This window comes from Phyllostomus discolor, chromosome 4, assembly GCF_004126475.2.
Source record: "Phyllostomus discolor isolate MPI-MPIP mPhyDis1 chromosome 4, mPhyDis1.pri.v3, whole genome shotgun sequence".
Taxonomy (NCBI): Eukaryota; Metazoa; Chordata; class Mammalia; order Chiroptera; family Phyllostomidae; genus Phyllostomus; species Phyllostomus discolor.
The window spans coordinates 53,567,188-53,588,646 of record NC_040906.2 but is presented as its reverse complement, the minus strand read 5'-3'; the positions used below and the strand labels follow the sequence as shown (position 1 = coordinate 53,588,646).

General features: G+C 39.1%; 1 protein-coding gene across 1 annotated transcript in view; it reads right to left on the bottom strand.

Moving 5' to 3' along the window:
• Positions 1-21,459, bottom strand: part of ABCB11 (ATP binding cassette subfamily B member 11) — an 85,761-nt gene that overhangs the window by 48,093 nt on the left and 16,209 nt on the right. Inside the window, 8 exon segments of the mRNA XM_036023345.1 lie at positions 1,032-1,157; positions 3,114-3,224; positions 5,240-5,353; positions 12,499-12,673; positions 14,688-14,812; positions 18,351-18,522; positions 20,132-20,265; positions 21,372-21,459. Coding sequence (XP_035879238.1) covers positions 1,032-1,157; positions 3,114-3,224; positions 5,240-5,353; positions 12,499-12,673; positions 14,688-14,812; positions 18,351-18,522; positions 20,132-20,265; positions 21,372-21,459 — 1,045 coding nt within the window.

Here is a 21,459-nt window from a genome sequence, read left to right as displayed (position 1 = left end):
TTACCTTTTGCAATCATTGTGAAAATAAGTAATCGTTTTATTAGGTACTTGAATTATAATATATAATAGAAATTATTAATATTTATTTCTTAGTTTCATTCTATGTTTATAATCAAACATGCAGAAAAAAAAGAGTAAGTAGCTTCTGATATACAATATTTTTTAAACCTAACTTTTCAAAGCAGTAATCAATAAGGTAAAGTTAAAGGAGTTTATCATCACCAAGCTCTTATTATATGAAATGTTAAGGGGACTTATCTAAGAAATAGAAGATCAGAAACTATGAACAGTGAAATGACAACAAACTCATAACTATCAGCAACTGAACCTGAAAAACAAAAAACAAAAACTAAGCAAACAACTAGAACAGGAACAGAATCACAGGAATGGAGATCACATGGAGGGTTATCAATGGGGAGGGGGAAAGGGTAAGATGGGGGGAAGGTACAGAGAATAAGAAGCATAACTGGTAGGTACAAAATAGACAAGGGGGGGATTTAGAATAGTACAGGAAATGGAGAAGCCAAAGAGCTTATATGTACCACCCATGGACATGAACTAAGGTAGCAGGGGAGGATGCTGGAGAAGCGGGGTGCAGGGTGGAGTGGGAACAGAGGGGGAAAAATTTGGGACAACTGTAATAGCATAATTAATAAAATATACTAAAAAAAAGGAGCTGTACCATTAGTTCTAGCCATGTAAACTTTCCTATACTTAGCATTTGAAAAACTTCAGGAGAACAATAATAATTCTGTTATAATACAAAGAAATAAATGAAAACCTTGGCTCACTGAAGAGGCAGCAGTACTGCTTTGAATGCACCTGCACAGTCAGTCCCATTACTGGGCGAGTGGACTGGTTCTTCAGTGAACACGGTCATGCCGGGAATTAGTGCAGCGAGTGAAAACATTGAGTCAACTATGCGTGTGTCAGGATGGCCTCGGCATGTGCTAGGCCTTTGTGTTTGACTATGTTATCACCGTGTGCACACTCCCACCCCCTGTATCGAGAACTTTCTGGAAGACACACACCATGCCTTCACTGGGGTCGTAGAATCGCTGAATGAGCTGCAGGGCGGTGCTCTTCCCAGACCCACTGGGTCCTACCATAGCTGTCACCTCCCCAGACTTGATGACCATGCTGAGGTTATTTAAAATCTGAGAGAAAAGAAAAGAACAATGTTCAGATTGTCAGCAATAAGGCTACAAGTTAGGATGCTTTGTGAGGACACTGTGTTTGTTTACTTATGCGCTGTAAGCAATGCCCACGGGTATCCATGAATAAGCAGAAAATTTGTAAACAGTGCCTAGGATGAGGTTTTAGCGTTTAGCATGCTACTGATGATTTGACTGATAGCTGTGCCAATCAAATAAATTGATATGTAGTAACCCTCAAAGTTAAAGTAAATCAACCAGGCCTAACTTTTAAATGTTCCAGGATTTAATTTGAAACATTTTGGACATACTAGGATACCCCAAGAAAACTGTCCCAATTAGTTAAGGGAAGAAAGCCATCAGGTTAGAAATATAATACTAATTTACTGACCGCATATTAATAATAAACCAGTGTGCAAGGTTAAGCTGTCATACACTTGCATTGTGTGTGAACATATTATTTGAGTGGCTGTGATATGTTTGCTGGGTGCAAAGCTCTAGGTAGCAAAGTTCAAGGTAGAGAATGAATGCTGCAAAGTCTAGAAAGGGAAGCACAAAAAGTAATTCAAAACCATCTGTTGGATATTTTCACCAGTTCAGTGGTGATTTTTGTACTTATTATGTAGAGCTGGTTTGGGGTCCTCTGTGTGACTAGAGGATCAGGCTTACAAATTTTCACTTACTGGACTGTAATCTCCACCCCCCCCACCTCCCCGGGCCCCCCGCCCCCCCGCCACCCGCCCGGCAAGCAGGCAGGCATTGAGTATGCTGCTGCTGCTTCTTTTTTGTGTTTAATCACTGTAGTCTCAGGACATTGTGGCGCCCGGCAAGGCTAAATGCATACTCGGGTATGAATGAAGAATATTTATAGATCTAAGTAAGAAGATATGTATTAAAACAAACTTTTGGTATTGGGACTAGAAGGTAAAGCAGAAATGAAATAACTGTGTTTCCATTTAACTAGTATTTATTGAATAGCTATTCTAAGCTGGTTCTGAACAAATATTATAAAGGAACTTTTTAGCCATCCCTTCAAAGATCTTTACTGAGTGAACACTACTTTGTGATTTGTATTTCCCAAAGTACTTTCACATATGTTATGACAGTGAATGTTTATATATATGTAATATATAACATTAATCAAATATATTTCATAATGTAATAACATATATGTACTTATGCTTTACACATACAATATGGATGATGTATGCATGTGTGTTATAGGTATGTGGTATCAAAATTAAGTTGCACGAAATTTAGTTCTGCAGGGATAACAGAAATATTAAGAAAGGGTGGCTAGAGATACTCTGTTCAAAATGAGGAATAAGTCTTATTTCAAAGCCAATTCATTCAGGGAAAGTAGATCTCAATTTTCTTATACAGTAAATTGCCTTTAAAGATGTTTGCTCAGTAGGTACAGGAAAACTGAATTTTCTTTACCAGGGGTGACATATGAGCACATCACAAGATCACCTTCGCATGGAGGACTGATCTAGTAGCCCTGTGAAATCACAGATAAGAAGGAAACAACTGCAAAGGCAGCGGCTCTCCTCTGCCACCTCACCCCCTGCCCACTCAGAGGGTGCCGCTTCTGCTGTCACTACGGAGCAGTCGGGCACAGCTGCACTCCTTCACTGCTCTGATTGCCTTGCAGTTTTCGGAGCCTGTGGTTGCGATGACAGGACCCGGCACACTCAGCTCTGCAGAGTTCATAAAGTGAACTCAGTGCACTTCATAAAGTCCCACCAGAGGAACTTGCACATCGTTGTGTCACAAAGGAATGTGGTTTTGTGCCTGAGAAGTGACACAACACCCAAGGGCACTTCCAGAGAAACGTGCTCCTTTCCCATGTTGCTGGAAACTGAGTCATGCTTCAGAAAAACAAGCAATGTGTGGCTCTGGAAATGAATCATCAAGGAAGAAAATGCTGCTGTTCCTGGCGAAAAGATTGGCACTTACCTTCACCTCCGGCCTGGAAGGATAGCGGAAGGTCACATTACGGAATTCAATTTCACCTTTGATTCGATCCAACTTGTAACCATCTTCTGACATGCAGTCAATAACAGGTTTCTGGAATGGAATATAAAAGGGAGATAGCAACAACATGCATTAGATACATTTACTGTCCATCTCAATTGAATTTACTCATAAAGGAGAATAATAGCCAGGTAAAACATTGCAGAGACACACTAAAGATAAGTTGCTTCCACATTAAGTAATTATTAATAATAGTAATAATACTCACTACTATTTATTGAAATATTAATGGGATATTATACTACTATATGTTAATAGTGTTATGTTATATTGCACACATACATTAATACATATATGCAATATGTATTATAGGTAAATGTATGTTATATGTAACATAAATAACTATAGATAATATAAAATATTATCACTTAATTTAAAATTATATATAATATCACATTAGTTAATTTAATTATTGATACATTACTATGATATTATATACTGATATATAATTAATATATTAGTATACAATATATTAAGATTATCAGGTATTATAATATTATTAAGATACTATAGCAGACAATGTACAAGGTGTTTTAGTATAATTTTTCCCCATAAGTAATTATCACTATAACCTAACAAGACAGATGATATGGCTATTTTTTTCACTTCAGGAAGTGGAGGACAGGTTAAGTATCTTGCGCAAGGCCTCATAACTAGTCAACCAAACTGGGGTCTAACATTTGAGTATCTGTTATAAATGATGGTGAAAACCAACTGAATGTGCTCAGCTGGTGTCCTCAGACACTACAAACTTTCAACAGATGTGCTGAATTTCACCTCTGCTGTTGTTAGTGGTGAGCCTAACCTAGAACTTCACCAGGTAACAGTGAAGGTCCTCTCCTGCCGCCAGACACTCCCGGGTCAGCTTCTTTTCTCTTCCACACCAGTGAGAGAAATTCATGCTCACACCTCTCTTTCAAGCTATAGTATAGCCAACTTTCTCCTTGGGTCTTTAGTAAAAATAATAAAATAATTTTTAAATGCCTTAATTTTTTTGAAATAATTTCAGGGGCCTTTTAGACTCATCATCTTAGTTGAGCATATAACAACCCAAGAATGAGATGGAATCTGGACTGTTCAACAGGGCTGCATGATTTTTCAACAATCTCTGCATATCTCAAATACATAAAACCCCCATATTTATATCTCAAATATAAAACAGATACAGTGATGGGAAATTTTCTCAGACAGGCTACATGCCTCATACACAGTGATGACTTGGGAAACCCACAAAGTGCCTCTGGATTTACAGGGCCTCTCTTAGCCCGGGGCATTTTTTTCAGAGAAAAAAAAATGCATTGCCACCATCTTCCCTTTCTGTTCTTGAATTTTGACTTTCTAGCTTGATTTAAGAGATTAACCAGAAAAATCCTAGCCATACTTCCAGGGTCCTCTTCAAGCTTGTATAGACTTTCTGTCACATTTAGAAGATAATCCAGTCTCATGAACTTGGCCTTCAAGTCCTGCATGATCTAGTCCCTTCCCATTCCTCCAGCCTCTGTCCTTTGCTTACTCTGCTCCATTACACTGACCTTGTTTTAGTCCCTTGCTTTCACCAAGCCCTTTTCCAACTGGAAACGTTTGTTCCATGAATAACCTTCCCACTCTTACTTCCCATGCACCACCCCCAACCCACTCCCAGTCTCCCTTTGCATGGCCAACTTGACTCCTTTGGTGCTCAGCTCAAATACTTCCTCCTCAGAGATGATGTAATCATCACCACTCAATTTAAAGACTTCTTCCCACCCCTAATTGCTATCACACTGGCCTATTTTATTTCTTTCAGTGTCCTGTTCAATGTTATCTTACCTTTGAATGTGCTTACTCCTTTATTGCCTGTTTCCTGGTTACAATATGACAGCGGGATTTTTATTGATTCTGTTCCACTCTTGCATGCCCAGTTCACAATAGGGTCTGACTCATGACATTTATTAAGCACAGCTGAATTAAGGGCATTGTGATAGTTCCTCTAAGGGTAAATTCCTCGAGAGTTCATTTCTCTTCCCACACCAACCTGTGAGTGGCCTTTACTTTCGGCTTTCACATACCTGGTCTATTGTCTCAAAAATGCTGGTGGCTGCTGCACGACCAGTTGCAAAGGCTTCCAAACAAGAAGATGCATTTCCAAGATTTAAAGCTCCCACTATGACACTGAGGAAAATCTGATGAGAAGAGATGAACATAGTTTTCATATGTTTTGGAGCTATCCATGTGAACTCAGAGATTTCAATCAACACAAAGTGGGTTAGAATAGTGATATGATAATTTATTATATAAGTAGCCTTATAATGGTTTCTCTGGTTAAAGGTTCCTTGAAACAATAAAGACACTAAGATTAACTTGATTGTCCTAGAGATTGGTATGTGTAATATAGATCTGCTACAACTGCTATTGCTACACTGCTGCTACTAGTATACTAGTTATTAGGATAACTACTGCTACTACTATTAGTACTATACTACTACTACCAAAAATAATACCAATAATAAAGTATGTTTCTGAATGTTTCGCCTGTACCACTTCATTTAGTCCTTATAAAAGATGTGTATGGAAACAGATGTGTGTGGAGGTTACAACATATATTAGGTGGTAGAGCAATATCTAAACCAAGACTCATGACTGACATTCTGTTTACCTCCCAGGCTCATCTGCTGGAGATTGCACGCAGGTGGAGTGGAGAGGTTCCTGTGCAGAACTGGGGAAGCTGTCCTTGACTCACCAGCACAGCCATCTCACTAGGTTAGGTAGAAGCTACCTGATGATGGCTAGATGTTCCTAGCAAGAAGCACTCTGTTTTTATCAGTGTTGTGTATAAAGGAAGAGGCAATGAGGCAACTCCTCACATTGGCCTCTAGGAAGAGCACAGGACTCCTTCTCTCTCCACCTTTTCAACCACAGATGCTTGCTAGTCTCATGACTCACATGGAGGTTGTTTCAATGGCCACCATCTATCAAGGGACTATAGTTATCTGCTGAGCTAAAGGTTGCCTTCTGCATGAATACTGTCTTTTTCAGGTAATCAATTCATCCTAGTCTGTAGTGGTTTCCATGAACTGGATTCTTCCCAGAGTCCCTCTCCACCCTCTCTCTTCCTTATGGCTGGATCATGGGACTTCTCTTAGCCTCACAGTCATTTCCCTCCCTCTTCAGTAACCTCTCTACTCCACAGGTCAGGATTATGTAGGCCAGCCTCTTTTTGACTTCCTCCTGAATTCCCCACTCAACGCATGGGACCAGACATTATCTCATCTGTCCTTCTCGTTTCTTTTCCTTGTCTATGGTAGGTAGCTCCTTCCATGGACAGATTACATTATCTTTCAAGACCCAGTTTCTTTATCTGCAACCCAGGGATAATGAGTATGTATCTCATGGAATTGTTATGAGCATTAAACGAGATAATGCATGTAAAGGTGATTAATCCAGTTCAGCCATGTAAATAATAGTGATGATGGTGATGATGAAATAAGCAAGATTCCATACTTAGGAAGTGAAAAGATGAACAGACAGAATAGTAATTGTGGTGTAATTTGGGTTTAAAACCACTTCATTTAACATCTTCCTACCTGAGCAAAGGAAGCCTTCCATATGTGTTATGATCAAGGGTCAGTAAACATTTTCTGTGAACAGCCAGAGAATAAACATTTAAGGTTTTTCAGGCCACATGGGCTCTGAAGCATTTACTCAACTGCACTATCTAGTACAAAAGCAGCCATAGACAATATTAAACAAATGGCTGTGGCTGTGTTCCAATAAAACTTTACTTATAAAGATAGACACCAGGCTGGCTTTAACTTACTGGCCATAGTTTGCTGATCCTTGGGCTAGATTCTAGACTGACTCACAAGGGTCCTAAACTGAGGTTTGGGGTCAAATCCTTGCTCAGCCAGGCTTTGCAAGCATTATCTCAAGCAAAGGTCCCTCTCAGGGTTCTTAGGAGAAAAGTGAGTGAGATGGGACTGGGGCAAGTACCTAGTACCTGACAATAGTGAGCACACATCCCAACAGACCATCATTTCTCACTCTAAGTACCACTCATTAGCCTTGTGGACACTAGTGTGAGAAAAGGGAAGACTGCTGGCAAACAACCTCCCCATGGGGGTGCTGTGCTGGAGTAAAGGGGATCTGTGGCCTTTTGGAAGACAGGTCCAGAGGCAGGAAAACAGTGGTTAGTGGGTCAGGCCCTGGAGTCACAGAGACCTGAGTTCAAATCCTACTCCATACTACTTGGCACGTATTTCTCATCTTCATTGCTTCATTTCATTTTTAAGTGGTGGTATAATGACATCGATTACACAATGAAGTTGTATTACATATGGTAATTTTATTAAATACCCCTTTCAGTGCTTCACACCTTGTATACATTGAATAATGTTCCTCTCTATTACTGCTATTATTTTTTTTTATTATTGAGCCCTGAAAATTAAGAGGGGGATGAAAGAGCAGCCTTCTGCATCATTCAGTTCCCTTTCATCTTTTTTTCTGATAAATCACAGAGCATAATTTTTGTCCGGGTACAAGTGATACTGATTATAGTCATTTATGTGAACTACTTAGTATTTATGCCCAATTACCATGCAGCCAATAATGATTTTGTGCATCACAAGATGCATCAGATTAACCTAATTGTTAATTAGGTTAGTGGTTGAAACACTCAGCTCATGCATACTCAGTCTTCAGAGTTTGCTGTTCAGAAGTGCAGCCAAAAAGGTGCATGCATGCATGAGCGAAAGAGAGAGAGGAAAGGGGAAAGAGGAAAAAGAGGGGGTGAGGGGAGAAAGAATGATCAATGATTATACTGCTAAAGGATGTCTCTCATCTTCCCAAAGAAAAATTTCTTGAAGTATAAGAGGAGGCTTGCAGGAAGAGGTTAGGAGTAAAATGTGAGTTAATAATTGATGACTAATATAGGGAATATAGTCAATAACATTGTAATGACTACATATAGTGCAGGTGGGCACTGGAAATATTGAAAGGAGCACTGTGTAAAATTTATGATTGACCAATGTGCTGTGTACCTGTACACCAATACAAAATAATGTTGAATGTACATAATTGAAAAATAAAATTTTTTAAAATGGAAAAGAATGATGACTTAAAGATTAGAGGCATGCAGAATCCCATGTCTGCAAACAGTAAGTTCTCAAGAAATATCAGTTGAGAGAATAAATTATTTATAGAAGTTATAGCATAGCCCACAATCCAATTGGCAGGAAACTTGAAGGTGAGAACTGTTCCTTAAACGAGGAGGTAATTAGACTGAGGTGGCTTTAATGCCTTAGTAGCCTATATAAACAAACCAAAACCTAAGCCTGAAATTCCTCAAGGTTAAGAAATCAAAACCGATTGACAACCAATCAGAAACAACTAATTAGGCTTCTTCAAATATGGAAACTATTTAAGTTACAACCAAGTAATTTCCTCACTTTGTTTCAGCCTCTTCTCTATAAGTTTTTCCCCTCACTTCTATCAGTGAAGCCTTTCCAATGACTTGTTTTGGCATTGCCTGATTGATATTTTTAGGCAGCAGCTAGGAATGAGTGGCCAGAGGGGAAATAAAGGCAGGACCCTCACCATTACAATCTAACAAAGAATTTAATACAGGAGGCTGGAAGCAAAGGAAGACACATCTCAACCATGGACCCAGCAGTCCTGAGCCTAATCTGATAAGATTGCCAGGCATCCTGAACAACACAAGCACAACTATGATAGTGCAGGAAGGTGTAAGTCTGTGTGTATCATCTCCACTAGCTGGGAAAAAGAAAAGCTTGAGACTGTGTATTCATCCCAAAGCCTGGAAAGGGAAGGGGCGGGGGTCCACAGTGCCCAAGAAAAGCCCATAAAACAACTTCAGTTGATTGCCTGCCTCCTGTTACGTATACAAAATGAACAAATAGAGTCTGGAGCAAGATAAGGATTCAGACTAACGGACCCCCACACATACATACATCTGGGTAGTCACGTCTTCTCAGGGGAAACCTGGTACCACCCTTACCTGTGAATCAAAAGGTAACTTCTTCACCCCTATCCCACCAATTATGTAAGTCCTCAGAACAAGGGACTCATTCTCTTGGCTTTCTTGCCACACAAGGGGGGTTGTGAGGCCCTGGCAACCTGACCTCTGGCCATCTCTTTTTTTGGCCACCCAGGCTCTGGCCACCTAGCCTTTAGCCACTTTGCTCTTGCCACCCTTGCTTTTGCTCTCCCATTAGAAGTTAGCACTCATACACTTTGCTTGCATGCTAATAGGCTTGCTGATCTGCACTTCTTTACTGTTTTGGCAAGAAGAACCAAGGTTCTCTCACAACAGTATTATTTTTACTCAAATAAACTCCTAAAAGTTTTAATATGCCTCCATTTTCCTTTTAACAGAACCACAAAAGTGGATTCTTGCTAGAGAGAGTTTTTTAGGATTTTTTAAATTCAGTGTTTCCAAGTGGAATTGTATGTTATTTAATTGCCAATTTACCAATTTATTTTTTTTCTCAATTATTATTTGTGCACACATATGTCCTCTTCTTGAAGGCATGGAATGAAAGGAAGGATGTCTTTTCTCAGTGTATGTACTTCTGCTGAATGAGCAGGTATAAGCAGCTGTGACTAAAATCAACTACTGGTATCTCTAGTTTGGTAAATGCTGAAAGTTCTGAAGATTCATTAGATCAATAAAGAAAAGAGACTTTACACTCAGATTTCAGACCTGCAATATTTTCACTGGCTTTTCAAATGTGCAAAGCTATATCGAGGTTGAGAATGTGGTTAAATTATGATAATGATAACACTTTCCATCTATACAATCCCTTTAAAGTTTATAAAACAGCTTAACATGCATTATCATACTTAATTTTTTAAACAAAGTTCAAGTGATGCCAGCTGTTCATCTTCTAAAGAATAGCTGAATTTTAAAACTCGTTCTTAGCGTATTATGCTCTAATGAAATAAAGTCCATGGGATAGAATGAATTATGTTTTGACCTCTGATAATCTTTTCTATTTGCAAACAAAATTTCCATTAAACTTTCTCTAGAAATGTATTTCTATTAAAGCAGTAAATCTCAAATCTCAGGCTTTTAGTCAGCAAATTTCTGGCATACAAGATTTTGGGTGTGTTTTTTTACATTATTTAATTGGTGCCCATTCTACCAAGAACCTGGAACACAAATATTTTATAGAAGAATTAATATGCTTAAATTAACAGACTTAATTAAATGACAAATAGGCCAAATGAAACATACATTTTACATTTTCCCTTGCTGACCTTGTGTAGAGCTCACTGTGTGAGGGTGGGAAGGTGTGGGAATAAATGGAAATGCATGTGAATGCTCAGTATTATTCAAGTGCTCTGAAGGAAAAGTTCAGCAAGCTGTACAAGAGAATAAAAGAGTGGATGAAAGGAGAGGGAATTTCAGGGGAAAAGGGTAAAGGGTTTGTAGGAACCATTATAAAGGACACATGGACAATACCTGTGGGGGGTGGAAACGGGAGGAGGTGAGAAGGGCTGGGGGGTTGGACTGGGGTGGGGGGAAAAGGCAGAAAACTGTACCTGAACAATTCAAAAATAAATGAAAATTTAAAATAAAAAAAAGAATAAATCCAAAAAAAGAAGAGTGGATGAGCATGGAAGCCTGGCTGGGATAGTGCCATTCAGCTGAGAATCCCAACAACAACAGTTCAGCTGCAACAAGAGGGGCCCTGAGCTGAGGAGGAAAAGCCCTGGGAGAATGAGCAGGAGGAATAGCCTTCCCTGACCTGCCACACCTGGGTATCCTGCTAGGCACTGTAAAGGTTCCCTGTCCTCTCCTTTACAACGCATGTTAGCATTTGCCACTATGTGATTTATGTGATTATTTATGTATTGCTTATTTTCCTTGTTAAGCTATAAATTCCTCCAGGGCAAAGATCACATTTCTTTCGCTCACTATTGAACCCTCTGCACTTTGTTTGGGGTTGGCATATAGTAGGCGTTCACTAATCCTTGAAAGAGCAACTGAAAGGACACAGAAACTTAGTTTTTATGGTATTAGTTGTAGTATGGCTACAGCACAAGTGACCAATAAAATATGTTTGTATTATCTGTTCAGTTGAGGATTTTATTGGCTTGACATTTTAGTAACTCATGTTTCCACAAATATGTCCATTAGCGCATATCTTGTGCTATTATTAGGCTCAACTATATGAGCGGTTAATTTTTAACTGAGAGATCACTGACTTGCAATTTTCTTGGCACATTATCTTTTGGACTCAGTCAGAAAAATCATTGTTTTACAGCTATAAAACCTTCATTTAATTGGAAATCATGAAGTCACTGGCTCATCAGTTCAAATGCTCAGCATCCCTTTACTATAAAAATGCATATGTACTGCTTGTTTCTGCAGAGGGGCTCCATCAAATCATTGACACTTTCTTTCCTTAGACACTAAAGGAATAAATGAAATGCCTTAACTGAGGGCTTTTTGTTGGGGACCGCCCTGCCTGGTCTCAGGAAGTTGTAACCCCCCGTGACTTAGGCTGAGTAAAAGACCTCCGGACCAGGAGCCACTTAGGAGACAAAACTTATTTCCCTGGCATGAACGCTGCCTGTTCTAATGCCTGGCTTCCTTTTTGCATGGTCGGCAGTCAATGAGGGGTAACAATTCTCTAAGATACAGAATGAATCTAAGACAGACGCGATCACGTGGAAAAGTCCTAAGGGAAGGGGCTGTGGATATGAAGGGGTGATGGCATCAACCCCTGCCCCCTTGGCTTTGTCCTTGTGAGAAATCCAAGTCTCCTGCCCTTCTCAAGCCTGGGGAAATTGCAGGGGCAGTGCAGCCCAGACCAGAAACAGTGGGCCCCCAGGGTAATCAGGCCTGAGACATAGAATATGCAAGATCCTGTGAGATCTGTTTGCTGGAGGATGTTATTAACTTGGAATTTAAAGGCACAGGCAGGAAACCTTTGGAACCTGTAGTCTTTTCATATGTTAAAGACCCCAAACTTTGCCCAGAATCACTGCAGGAGTTCTGTCTACACCTTTGTAAGTCACCTACATCTTTTGATCTTTTCTGCCAGACTGTGAATCCACAAACTAAGTCTGTTTTCTCAATAAAAATCTGCTTGGGTATGGAGACGAGGCACTCTACCCACTAGAGACAGGGTGGCCATCCTGTCCCTATTCCCCCACAGGACCTGGTTGTCTCTGTGTATGTTTTTCTTGTGTTTCGACGAGCCATCCACAGTGTTCCATGCTCACTGCAGGCAGGTGAGCACGCGTCAGCTTTTCTGAGATGCCAACATGAAATGCCATATGAGGGTCATCAAAACCAAGGTACCTGGACAAGGGTTCCTGCTGTATATTCTCCATCATCCAGGACAAGTTTGGAGCCATACCAGAAGGCCAGTGCATAACACAGGAAGATGAGACACCACATGAATCCAGTAAAGAATCCCATCACTATCCCTTTTCTAATTCCCCAACGCTGAGCAAACACAAGATTTTTCTCATACCTGTGAAGAGAAACAAGTGAGTCTATTTCATCAGCAGAAGCAGCAGCTCAAGTTAGAGTGTTTCAAACAGACCACAATGCAGTGGCTTTCTTCAATGATTACAAAGCACCAAACACAGAGCTGCTGTAAGAAAAGAAAACAGCAACTTCTGTGTAGTTTGTTTAAACCTGGCAATGAAATGCGTTGAAGGGACTATGCCTAGCAGAGCCTCACGGTTGATTCCTTCCTGGATGAGTACAGTGGAGTAAGCTTTGCCCTTAAGAGAAAGGAATTTTTCATCACAAATGTTTGGATATGAGAAATCCAGCACTATTTGTGCTTAAATTGTTTTATTAAATCACATGGCATACTTCCTATCAGAAAATGATGCAACTGTTTCCCTCCCAGGTTTGAAACTACTGTTTGCACCACATGCACTCACCCATCTGCCCTGTGACCAAGAATGTTCAGTTGTGACATGACGGGTTAGATTCACACCATGGGACATGGCTAACTGTGTGGAAATTCAGTCCAAGCACTAAGCTTCCATAATTCTATCATCTGGCCATCAATAATGGGCATTGTCTTAAAGCTCAGGCATTCTGTAGCTTCCTTCCTACATCTAAGAAAATCAATTAATGGAGAATTTTAAACATTTCATGGGACAAAACTGAAGGTCTAGCCTATTTTTGTTACATTTTTAAAACATTTACACTGCTTATTTTATTAACAGTAGAAGATAATACCTTTCTCCTGGCTGGTGTGGCTCAGTGGATTGAGTGCCCACCTGTGAACCAAAGGGTTGCTGGTTCAATTCCCAGTCAGGGCACATGCCCAGGTTGAGGTCCAGGTCAGGTCCCCAGTAGGGGGTGCATGAGAGGCAACCATACATTGATATTTCTCTCCCTCTCTTTCTCCCTTCCCCTCTGTCTAAAATAAATAAATAAAATCTTTTTAAAAAGACAAGATAATACATTTCATAATGGAGGAAATATGCTACTGAAATTTTTATGAGAAATAAGATAACTTCATTCCACAAACCGAAAGAAGCAAATGACCCATGGACACAGACAAGAGTGTGGGGATGGCCAGAGGGAAGGTGGAGTGGGGGCTGGGAGGCGGGAAACAAAAGAGATAATTGGGACATCTACAATAGTGTCAACAATAAAAATAAAGACAAAAAGAAGCAAATAAAAAGAGAGGATAATTAAAGATTATAAATCCTGTTTTTTATTTGGTGAAGTTGCTAGCAATTGAGAATGACACCATCATACTAAATCTATAACAGATGAAATAAGAGTTTAATTAAGTTGCCGGTTAGTTTATAAAATCAGCACCTGGCACATGTAAGCACTCAATAAATACTAGATAAATGGAATAATAAGTAAAAACAACTGTTTGGCAACTATGTTGTTTTGGTCACTTAGGTTTTTATTTTCATTAAGAATTAATCTCCTAGGATGATGGTCTATAATATACCAATGCTAAATTCTGTTTGATTCAATTGCAGTTTGAGACCTTACAAGGAGTGTGTAGTAGAGTAGCTGACTAAAACACATTGTGTTCAATAAAAATGTGTGAAATTGCACTTTAGATCATGAAAACTTTTCCTTAGCGGCAGCAGACGGGGTGGCAGACTGGCATGTGGTACAGTGTGTGTACACGCATCCCACCAGAGCTTGAAATAAGTATCAAACCTAAGATGACTTCCTAAAAATTACCAACTCTAACCTCTTCAAAACACACACCTAACTTAGGAGCCCTTATGGTGCTTTGATCCATCTCATTACTCTGCCAAGCTATCTCTTGGACAAAAACTCCCTTTTGAACAAAGGCTCCCTTGCGGTAGCATAGACCAGGGTGAGACTGCCACTTCATACAAAAAATAGGGAAGTTCCAGGATAAAGGAAATTCAGAAAAGTGGCAGACATTTTTAAAAATTTTTCTTTTGTTGTATTTTTTCCATTACCATTTATCCCTCTTATGCCCTCTTTCACCTCCACCACGCCTCCGGCAGACATTTCAATTAACCAACCTTTCAACCTCTCTTTTCTCACCACCAAAAGCAGCCACTGTTCGAATGGATGAAATGACTTCGTCCGCCACTGACCCTGCTTTGGCATAGGCCTTCAACTCATGGTCAGTAAACTTGGACACGCTCTAAAATCCAAAAGAAGAAAACAAAATGTAAAGACCAGGTAACTGGGTCAGTCTGTCACTCAGTGATTCATTTAGGTGAGCAAACAGGTGGCATGGGTTAATACAAGACTAGATTCTCACTGTAACAGCATTCACCGAGGAAGACTTTGGTCCATGACCCATGCTAAGCCTCATCCACAGGTGTTTGGTTATTGGCCTATCCAAATGGCTGTATTAAAAGCCAGCCTCAAAAACCTTCATACAGAATTAAGCCTCCAGTAGGGCATTCTGTGAGTGTTTTAGTCATTAGAGTAATGAAGTTTTCAAGTCAAATCATGTCACATGTCATTGCCACTGGGCCAAGGACCATTGCACAGTCCACAGACAAACAACAGAGGCAAAGGCCAGAGGTCAGCGCAGGAATCCTGCTGGTCAGAATATGGAATGACAAGGGAGGTAGTGAGCATGCAAAGGTGCGATGAGGCAGAGGTAATTCCGTAGGAGAAAGCTTTAGGTAAATATCACACTATATTAGCTCAGCTGTAGGGGTTCAACCACCTTTGCTGTTTACAAAAGGAAATAAAAAGACATTGCCCTTAATATTAAACAAGTTACTTTCTCTACAATAGGACTTAGACTGAGTCCCAGTTAGAATTAACCACCAAAGAAATTTCTGGCACAGATGAAGAAACAAGAAGGGGAAAAATGCAAACATTGTGAAAAATCAACTCATTCAGAAATCTAAAAAATATACCGTTCCCACACTAACAGGGTTTATCTTCCAAGTTTTTCCAAACCTTCAGCAGCAAAACACTTAGCAAAGAAAATCTTAAGCACAATTCTGATATAAAACAATTAAAAGTATTTTATTATATTTATTTCACAAGTCCACATTTTATAAAACTTTAATGAGCTGAAAAGGCAACAATAAGAAAAGTAAAAAGTAGGGCTATTTTCATCAACATTAAAATGTGAGTGTTATGGATGACATGCAGTTTTCACCAGCTCCTGTCTAATTTATTTCACCAGTGTGTACAGGCAGCATGGTAACAAGGTAATTAAGTAGCTAGGATGTTACTAGTTTTGTTGTAATGGCACATTAAATAATCTCAGGATATTTCAATTAAATGGATACTGGAGCTTCAAAAATGTAGATTGGGAAATATCTAACAAATGCTCATGTTTCTTATTGTAAACATAAAAGTCAAAGCAAACAGAACCCATAACCTCTAATACCTCCTACATTGCCCCTCCACCTTTTCTTTTTTGTTTGTTTCGCTTTTTAACTGAACCCAGTGAAATTGCTTGTATCATTTTACACAAACATGCACAGACTTGAATTCAAAAATAAACCATTGCAGAGCTACCACATTGCCAATCAGTGACGCACTTACAGGAAGTTGACATGTGGGCGCTGAGACCAGAGAAACTGTGCTCTAAGCCTGAACCATGGAAACCAGGCCACGTGTTGGTCTCCTATATGTTAAAGTATGACTGTGATTCATTAAAGTGTGAATATTAATTTATTATGGGTTTAAAGAGATTAAATGTATTTGGTAGGAAAAAGTGCTGAATCAAATGTTCACAGAATCCCTGAAGACCCTCCACAGAAACTGGGGCTTTTTAAGAGTGCATCTGGAAAGCATTGGGCAGAAAAGCATTTTATAAAGCCTGCATGATATGGTGGATTGGAAAAAATAAAAACTAATTTTTTTAGTAATTAATTCTGTGTCTGCTGCTGGGCTAAATGCATAATGTGGACTATGTTTTAAATCATCACAATGACTTTGGGAGGTATTATCCTTATTTTTAAGATGAGGAAACTGAAGTTTGGATAAGTTAAACATATCTTTCATAAGCCAGATGAAAGATCCTGGTGGTGACCTAGTTCAGTGGAGTGAGTTTTTGCTGTTGGCACTCTGTATTACCTGGGAAACATTTGGATAAAGCACCAGTGGATTGTAGAGAATATTGGGTTGGCCAAAAAGTTCATTTGGTTTTTTTTTGTAAGCTGGCTCTATAAGTAGCACATAGGTGTCTTTAACTTCATCCAAAACAATTTTGTTAGATTATATTGTGACAGCTGTCATATCAGTGTGCATTTAAGAAACTTACCAAAATTGGTGAATTTTTGTGTAGCCATTTCAATATTGAAGATGGAAGAAAATATGCAACATTTTAGACATATTATGCTTTATTATTTCAAGAAAGTAAAACACAACTAAAATGCAGCAAAAGATTAAAGATTTGTGCAGCTGTATGAAGAAGGTGCTGTGACTGGTGAACATGTCAAAATTGGTTTGCAAAGTTTCATGCTGGAGATTTCTCACTGGAAGATGCTCCACAGTCCAGTAGACAAATTGAAGTTGGTAGCAATCAAATCAAGACATTAATTGAGAACAATCAACATTACACCAGGTGGGAGATAGCTGGCATGTTCAAAATATCCAAATCAATCAAGTTATTGGTAAAAATGAAAAATGTGTCTTTTATCTTATGGAAAAAAAATACGGACTTTCTGGCCAACCCAATACTTTGCTAGAAAAATACCATCATGGAGATTGGTACTTGTTGTTCAATAATGTGAGCTTTCACTTGAATTCTACCCTCATTTATAGCAAATTTTTAGTGTCCCTGGTCCCAGGACATGCTATCTAATTGTGGCTGCTCTAAAAGTAAGCTTTAATAATGTCTCAATCTTTGGGAGTGTGTTTTAACTGGAATAACCCAAAATTTCTATTCCTACATTGTTTCTTGGCCTGCATACTCAGGGAGCGGAGACTGTGGAAGGGAAACTGCTCAGAATGAAGCAGGTAATCTCTCTGAAACTGATCAGATGGAATAGACAGCACAGTCATGACTGCAGAAATCTCTTAGGTGCTTGTCACTGACATGGGTATATTTATTGGGCCTTTTTGAGGGGGAACATCTGAGCTTGGAAGACCAGAGAAGCAATAGGCATTTTGGGGAGTGGGTGGAAATTTGCATCTGTCTCCCTGGAATTTGTATTCTGTCCAGTCACTCACTAGCTGTGCAGTCCCAGACAAGTCTCTTTACCTCTCTCAGTCTCCATTCCTTATATTTAAAGTGGCATTAATATTTCATAAGATTGTCATAAACAATCCCTTATACCTTTATATCTGCTAAGTCCTTTTAGTCTCAAGGTTCTCACATACCATAACTCCCCAGAAAGAAGTAATATCTTCCTCCCTGCATTTACATAGTTGTATAACTAATCTATATACATGTATGTGTATGTATATAATTACTGGATTATAGATAATGTGTAAAAGTTCCTCATAGTGCCTGGCACAATAGTAAATGCTCAATAAATGTATTATAAATAATATTATTGTTATTAGGACATCAATGTTTCTGTTATTTAAATATTATTAATCCCTAATCTATGAAATGTTATTTGATACTGAGAATTAATCAATCAAAATAATGATAAAGATGCTGACTGATGACACACAGGAGAAGGGACTCCAGCTTACATTTTTGGCTATGTCTCAGAGCCAGCGCCTTCCCATGGAGAGAAATGAGAAGACATTCTTACCAGACCGATGATGGCTGCTCCAATCCCAATGAGAGGGCTGACAGAGATGATAACCAAGGTCAGCTTCCAGCCCTGGAAAAAGCCCAGCAGGAACCCACAGATGCTCGTGGTCATGCGCTGAATGAAAATGGCCATTTGGTCAGCAATGGCATCATTGATTTTATTAATATCACTAGAAACAAGAGAGGCTTTGATCACTCAAATGGATTTGGTCAATTCAAATGTCCTACTGAGAAATCACAGTCCTCCTCTTCTCCGTACCCCATTGCCCTTGGGAAACATAACAGACTCTCACATCTTGGAAAATTTGCTGCAGCTTAGGAAGTCATCCAGCGTCTCCCCTCACAGCCAAGTAAATTGGTCCTTAACCCAGTTTTCCCAGCTGGTGTCCATGAAACATTGGCGAAGGCTTTTGGAAACCATCTTATTTGTCTCTTTTTTATAGCTAATACCCTGGGTCTGCCCTGGAAAGCCCTTTTTCCCTCCTTTATATCTGCTAAGTCCTTTTAGTCTCAAGGTTCTCACATACCATAACTCCCCAGAAAGAAGTAATATCTTCCTCCCTGCATTTACATAGTTGTATAACTAATCTATATACATGTATGTGTATGTATATAATTACTGTATTCTGCTTATAGAAAGTATAGAATAGTGGTTAAGAAGAGAGAGCCTAGAGCCAGACACTAAATTTAAATACAAGCTCTTCTTGGTCAAGTTACTTAAGCTTTCTGTGCCTCAGTTTCCTCATCTATAAAATGGGGATAATGACACCCTACCTCAGTGTGTAGTAACAAGGGTTAGATAACATATGCACAATAAATCTGTACAGCAGTGCCTAGGATGTAGTAAGCAATCACTATGTGTTTGCTCTAATTATTCCCTGGCACCTTTTGTCCTCCCAGTAGGCTGTGAATTCCTTGAGATTAGGAGTTCTGTGGCTATCCTTATGCCTTGCATAGAATGAGTGCTCCAGAATGTTAGTTGAGTATAGTTACATCAAATTGATGTTCCTGGGAACTTCCCTGTAATCCCCTGTCTAGATGGAGCAAACAAGGTTTAGGACTTGATAGCAAAAAAGGACCTAAGACATTATGTAGAGATTAACCAATTGTATTCTAGCAAGGTTATACATCTGTCCAAAGTCACAGTGAGAGACAGAGTGAGGCTGGAATCCAACATGTAACCTACATTTATCTTCACCACACTATACACTATCTTTCACGGGGTTTCAAAGCTTAATTCCTCTGAACTGGTTCTAATTACTCAGGGCTCATTCAGAATTACTGAGAGGGCTATTAATGACCCAAACTAGTATTCAGGTGTAAACTGGATTTACAACCAGTTTTTCAGTTTGAATCTTTTTCAAACTACTGTGGATTTTTTTGGTTTTGTTTCTGTGTGTTTCTATAAATTGCCTCAACAGTCAAAGCAAGAAAATTTTTTCATTGTATTTGTCTTTATAGATGCCTAGATTGTGAAATCCTTCAATTTCTCCTTTGAGGCCAATGACCCTACTTCTCTTAACTCTCCTGTAATACTTCATTTTAGTAGTTATTCAAGGACCTATAAGCTGTGTTGTAGCATCCTGGCCTTCAAGCTATAATGACCATATTTGATAACACATTATCTATGAGAAAGCCATGCTACTTACAAAAGTTCAACTTAGAGACAAAACATATCAAAAATAACTAAGAAGGTTTTCAATTGTTATCTAATTTAGAAATAAAAGTGTTATTATAAAAAAGTCATACATATATTATAATGTCCCATCAGCTACTTACTCAGAAAATCTTGTATTCAGCTCTCCAACTGAGTTGCAGTCGAACCATCCTATTTCCATTCTCATTGTTTTCCTAAAGTAAAATTTTCTCATTTTCTGTATCTGACGAGCTGAAGCAATTACCCAAAAGCATATCTGGAAATGGAATAAGGAATATTTAGCATTGCAATGTTAAAAATATTCATTCATTCCTTCTCTTTTCCTAAGAAAATACTTCCAATATAACAGGTGAGAAAAGAAGGAAAGTATTTCACAAAATGCCTCATTTGGGGAAATCAAAGTGTGAAAACACTGGCATCTGCTCCTAAAAGTGGAGGTGAGCAGAACAACTGCAAACAGGGAAGCCAGGAGCTCTGGGTTTGAATCCAGCTCTGCCACTTTTAGACGTAAACTTATTGAGTTTATTTTTTGACTCACAGTGCCAAAAATAATTATTGCTTTTAACTCATTAGTCTTGCATACCACTTCTGAGTAAACTTTTCCCCTGAGAGGCCTGCCAACAGCATTTATACATAGTTTTCAGGTGTAGGACAATGATTTTCAGAGAAAGCAAGACAACATTATGACATAACAGGGAATCTGCTAAGTTTCCCCCAACCAAACAAAATGAGCCTGTCATTAAAACAGCCGGTGCCACAGTGGAAAAACTGATGCATTTCTCTCTTCAACTAACACTAACTTCCTGGAGTTTTTGAGTGAATGGGGGTTGGAGACATTTATTACTTTTTTTACAGGAGGCAGCAAAAGATGAAATACCTTTTTCCTTAATAAGGTTTAAGTAACTCCAGGCCTTTCCATGGCTTAAATCTAGAATGCGATCTACATTCAGTTCACAGAATTTGAGTTGGAATGCTGTTTTGGTGAGACTTTAGCAATGAAGGAGAAAAAGGAAGTCAAGTTTGCTTTCCTCCAAATCTCGGGCCCTGCTTTCTCCAGACCATTCCCTCTCCGTCCACAAACACCTCCACACTGTCTGTTTCTAAGTGTAGAAGAGAAGGTGAAGTAGGGAGGGCAGAGAAGGACAGGACACTGAAACCAAAGGCCTGTTCTCCATCTCTCTGGATAGCTGCTGTATCCTCCTCTCCAGCTGAGGAAAGAATCCTTCAGTTGTCCCCTGGAAATAAAACTGTAGTCCTTAAGGCTTCTGAATAACTTAAGAGTTGAAGAGTACACTGTATATCTCATTGTGATGTCTTTGAACCCAGATGTTGATCAAGAAGTAAAATAGAGGTGCTACTCACTTGAATATATCCTGTGATAAGTACTGCGACAGCAGTTCCAGCATAGTAACCAGAAAATTTGATCATTTCACTTTCAATGTCCAGCAAC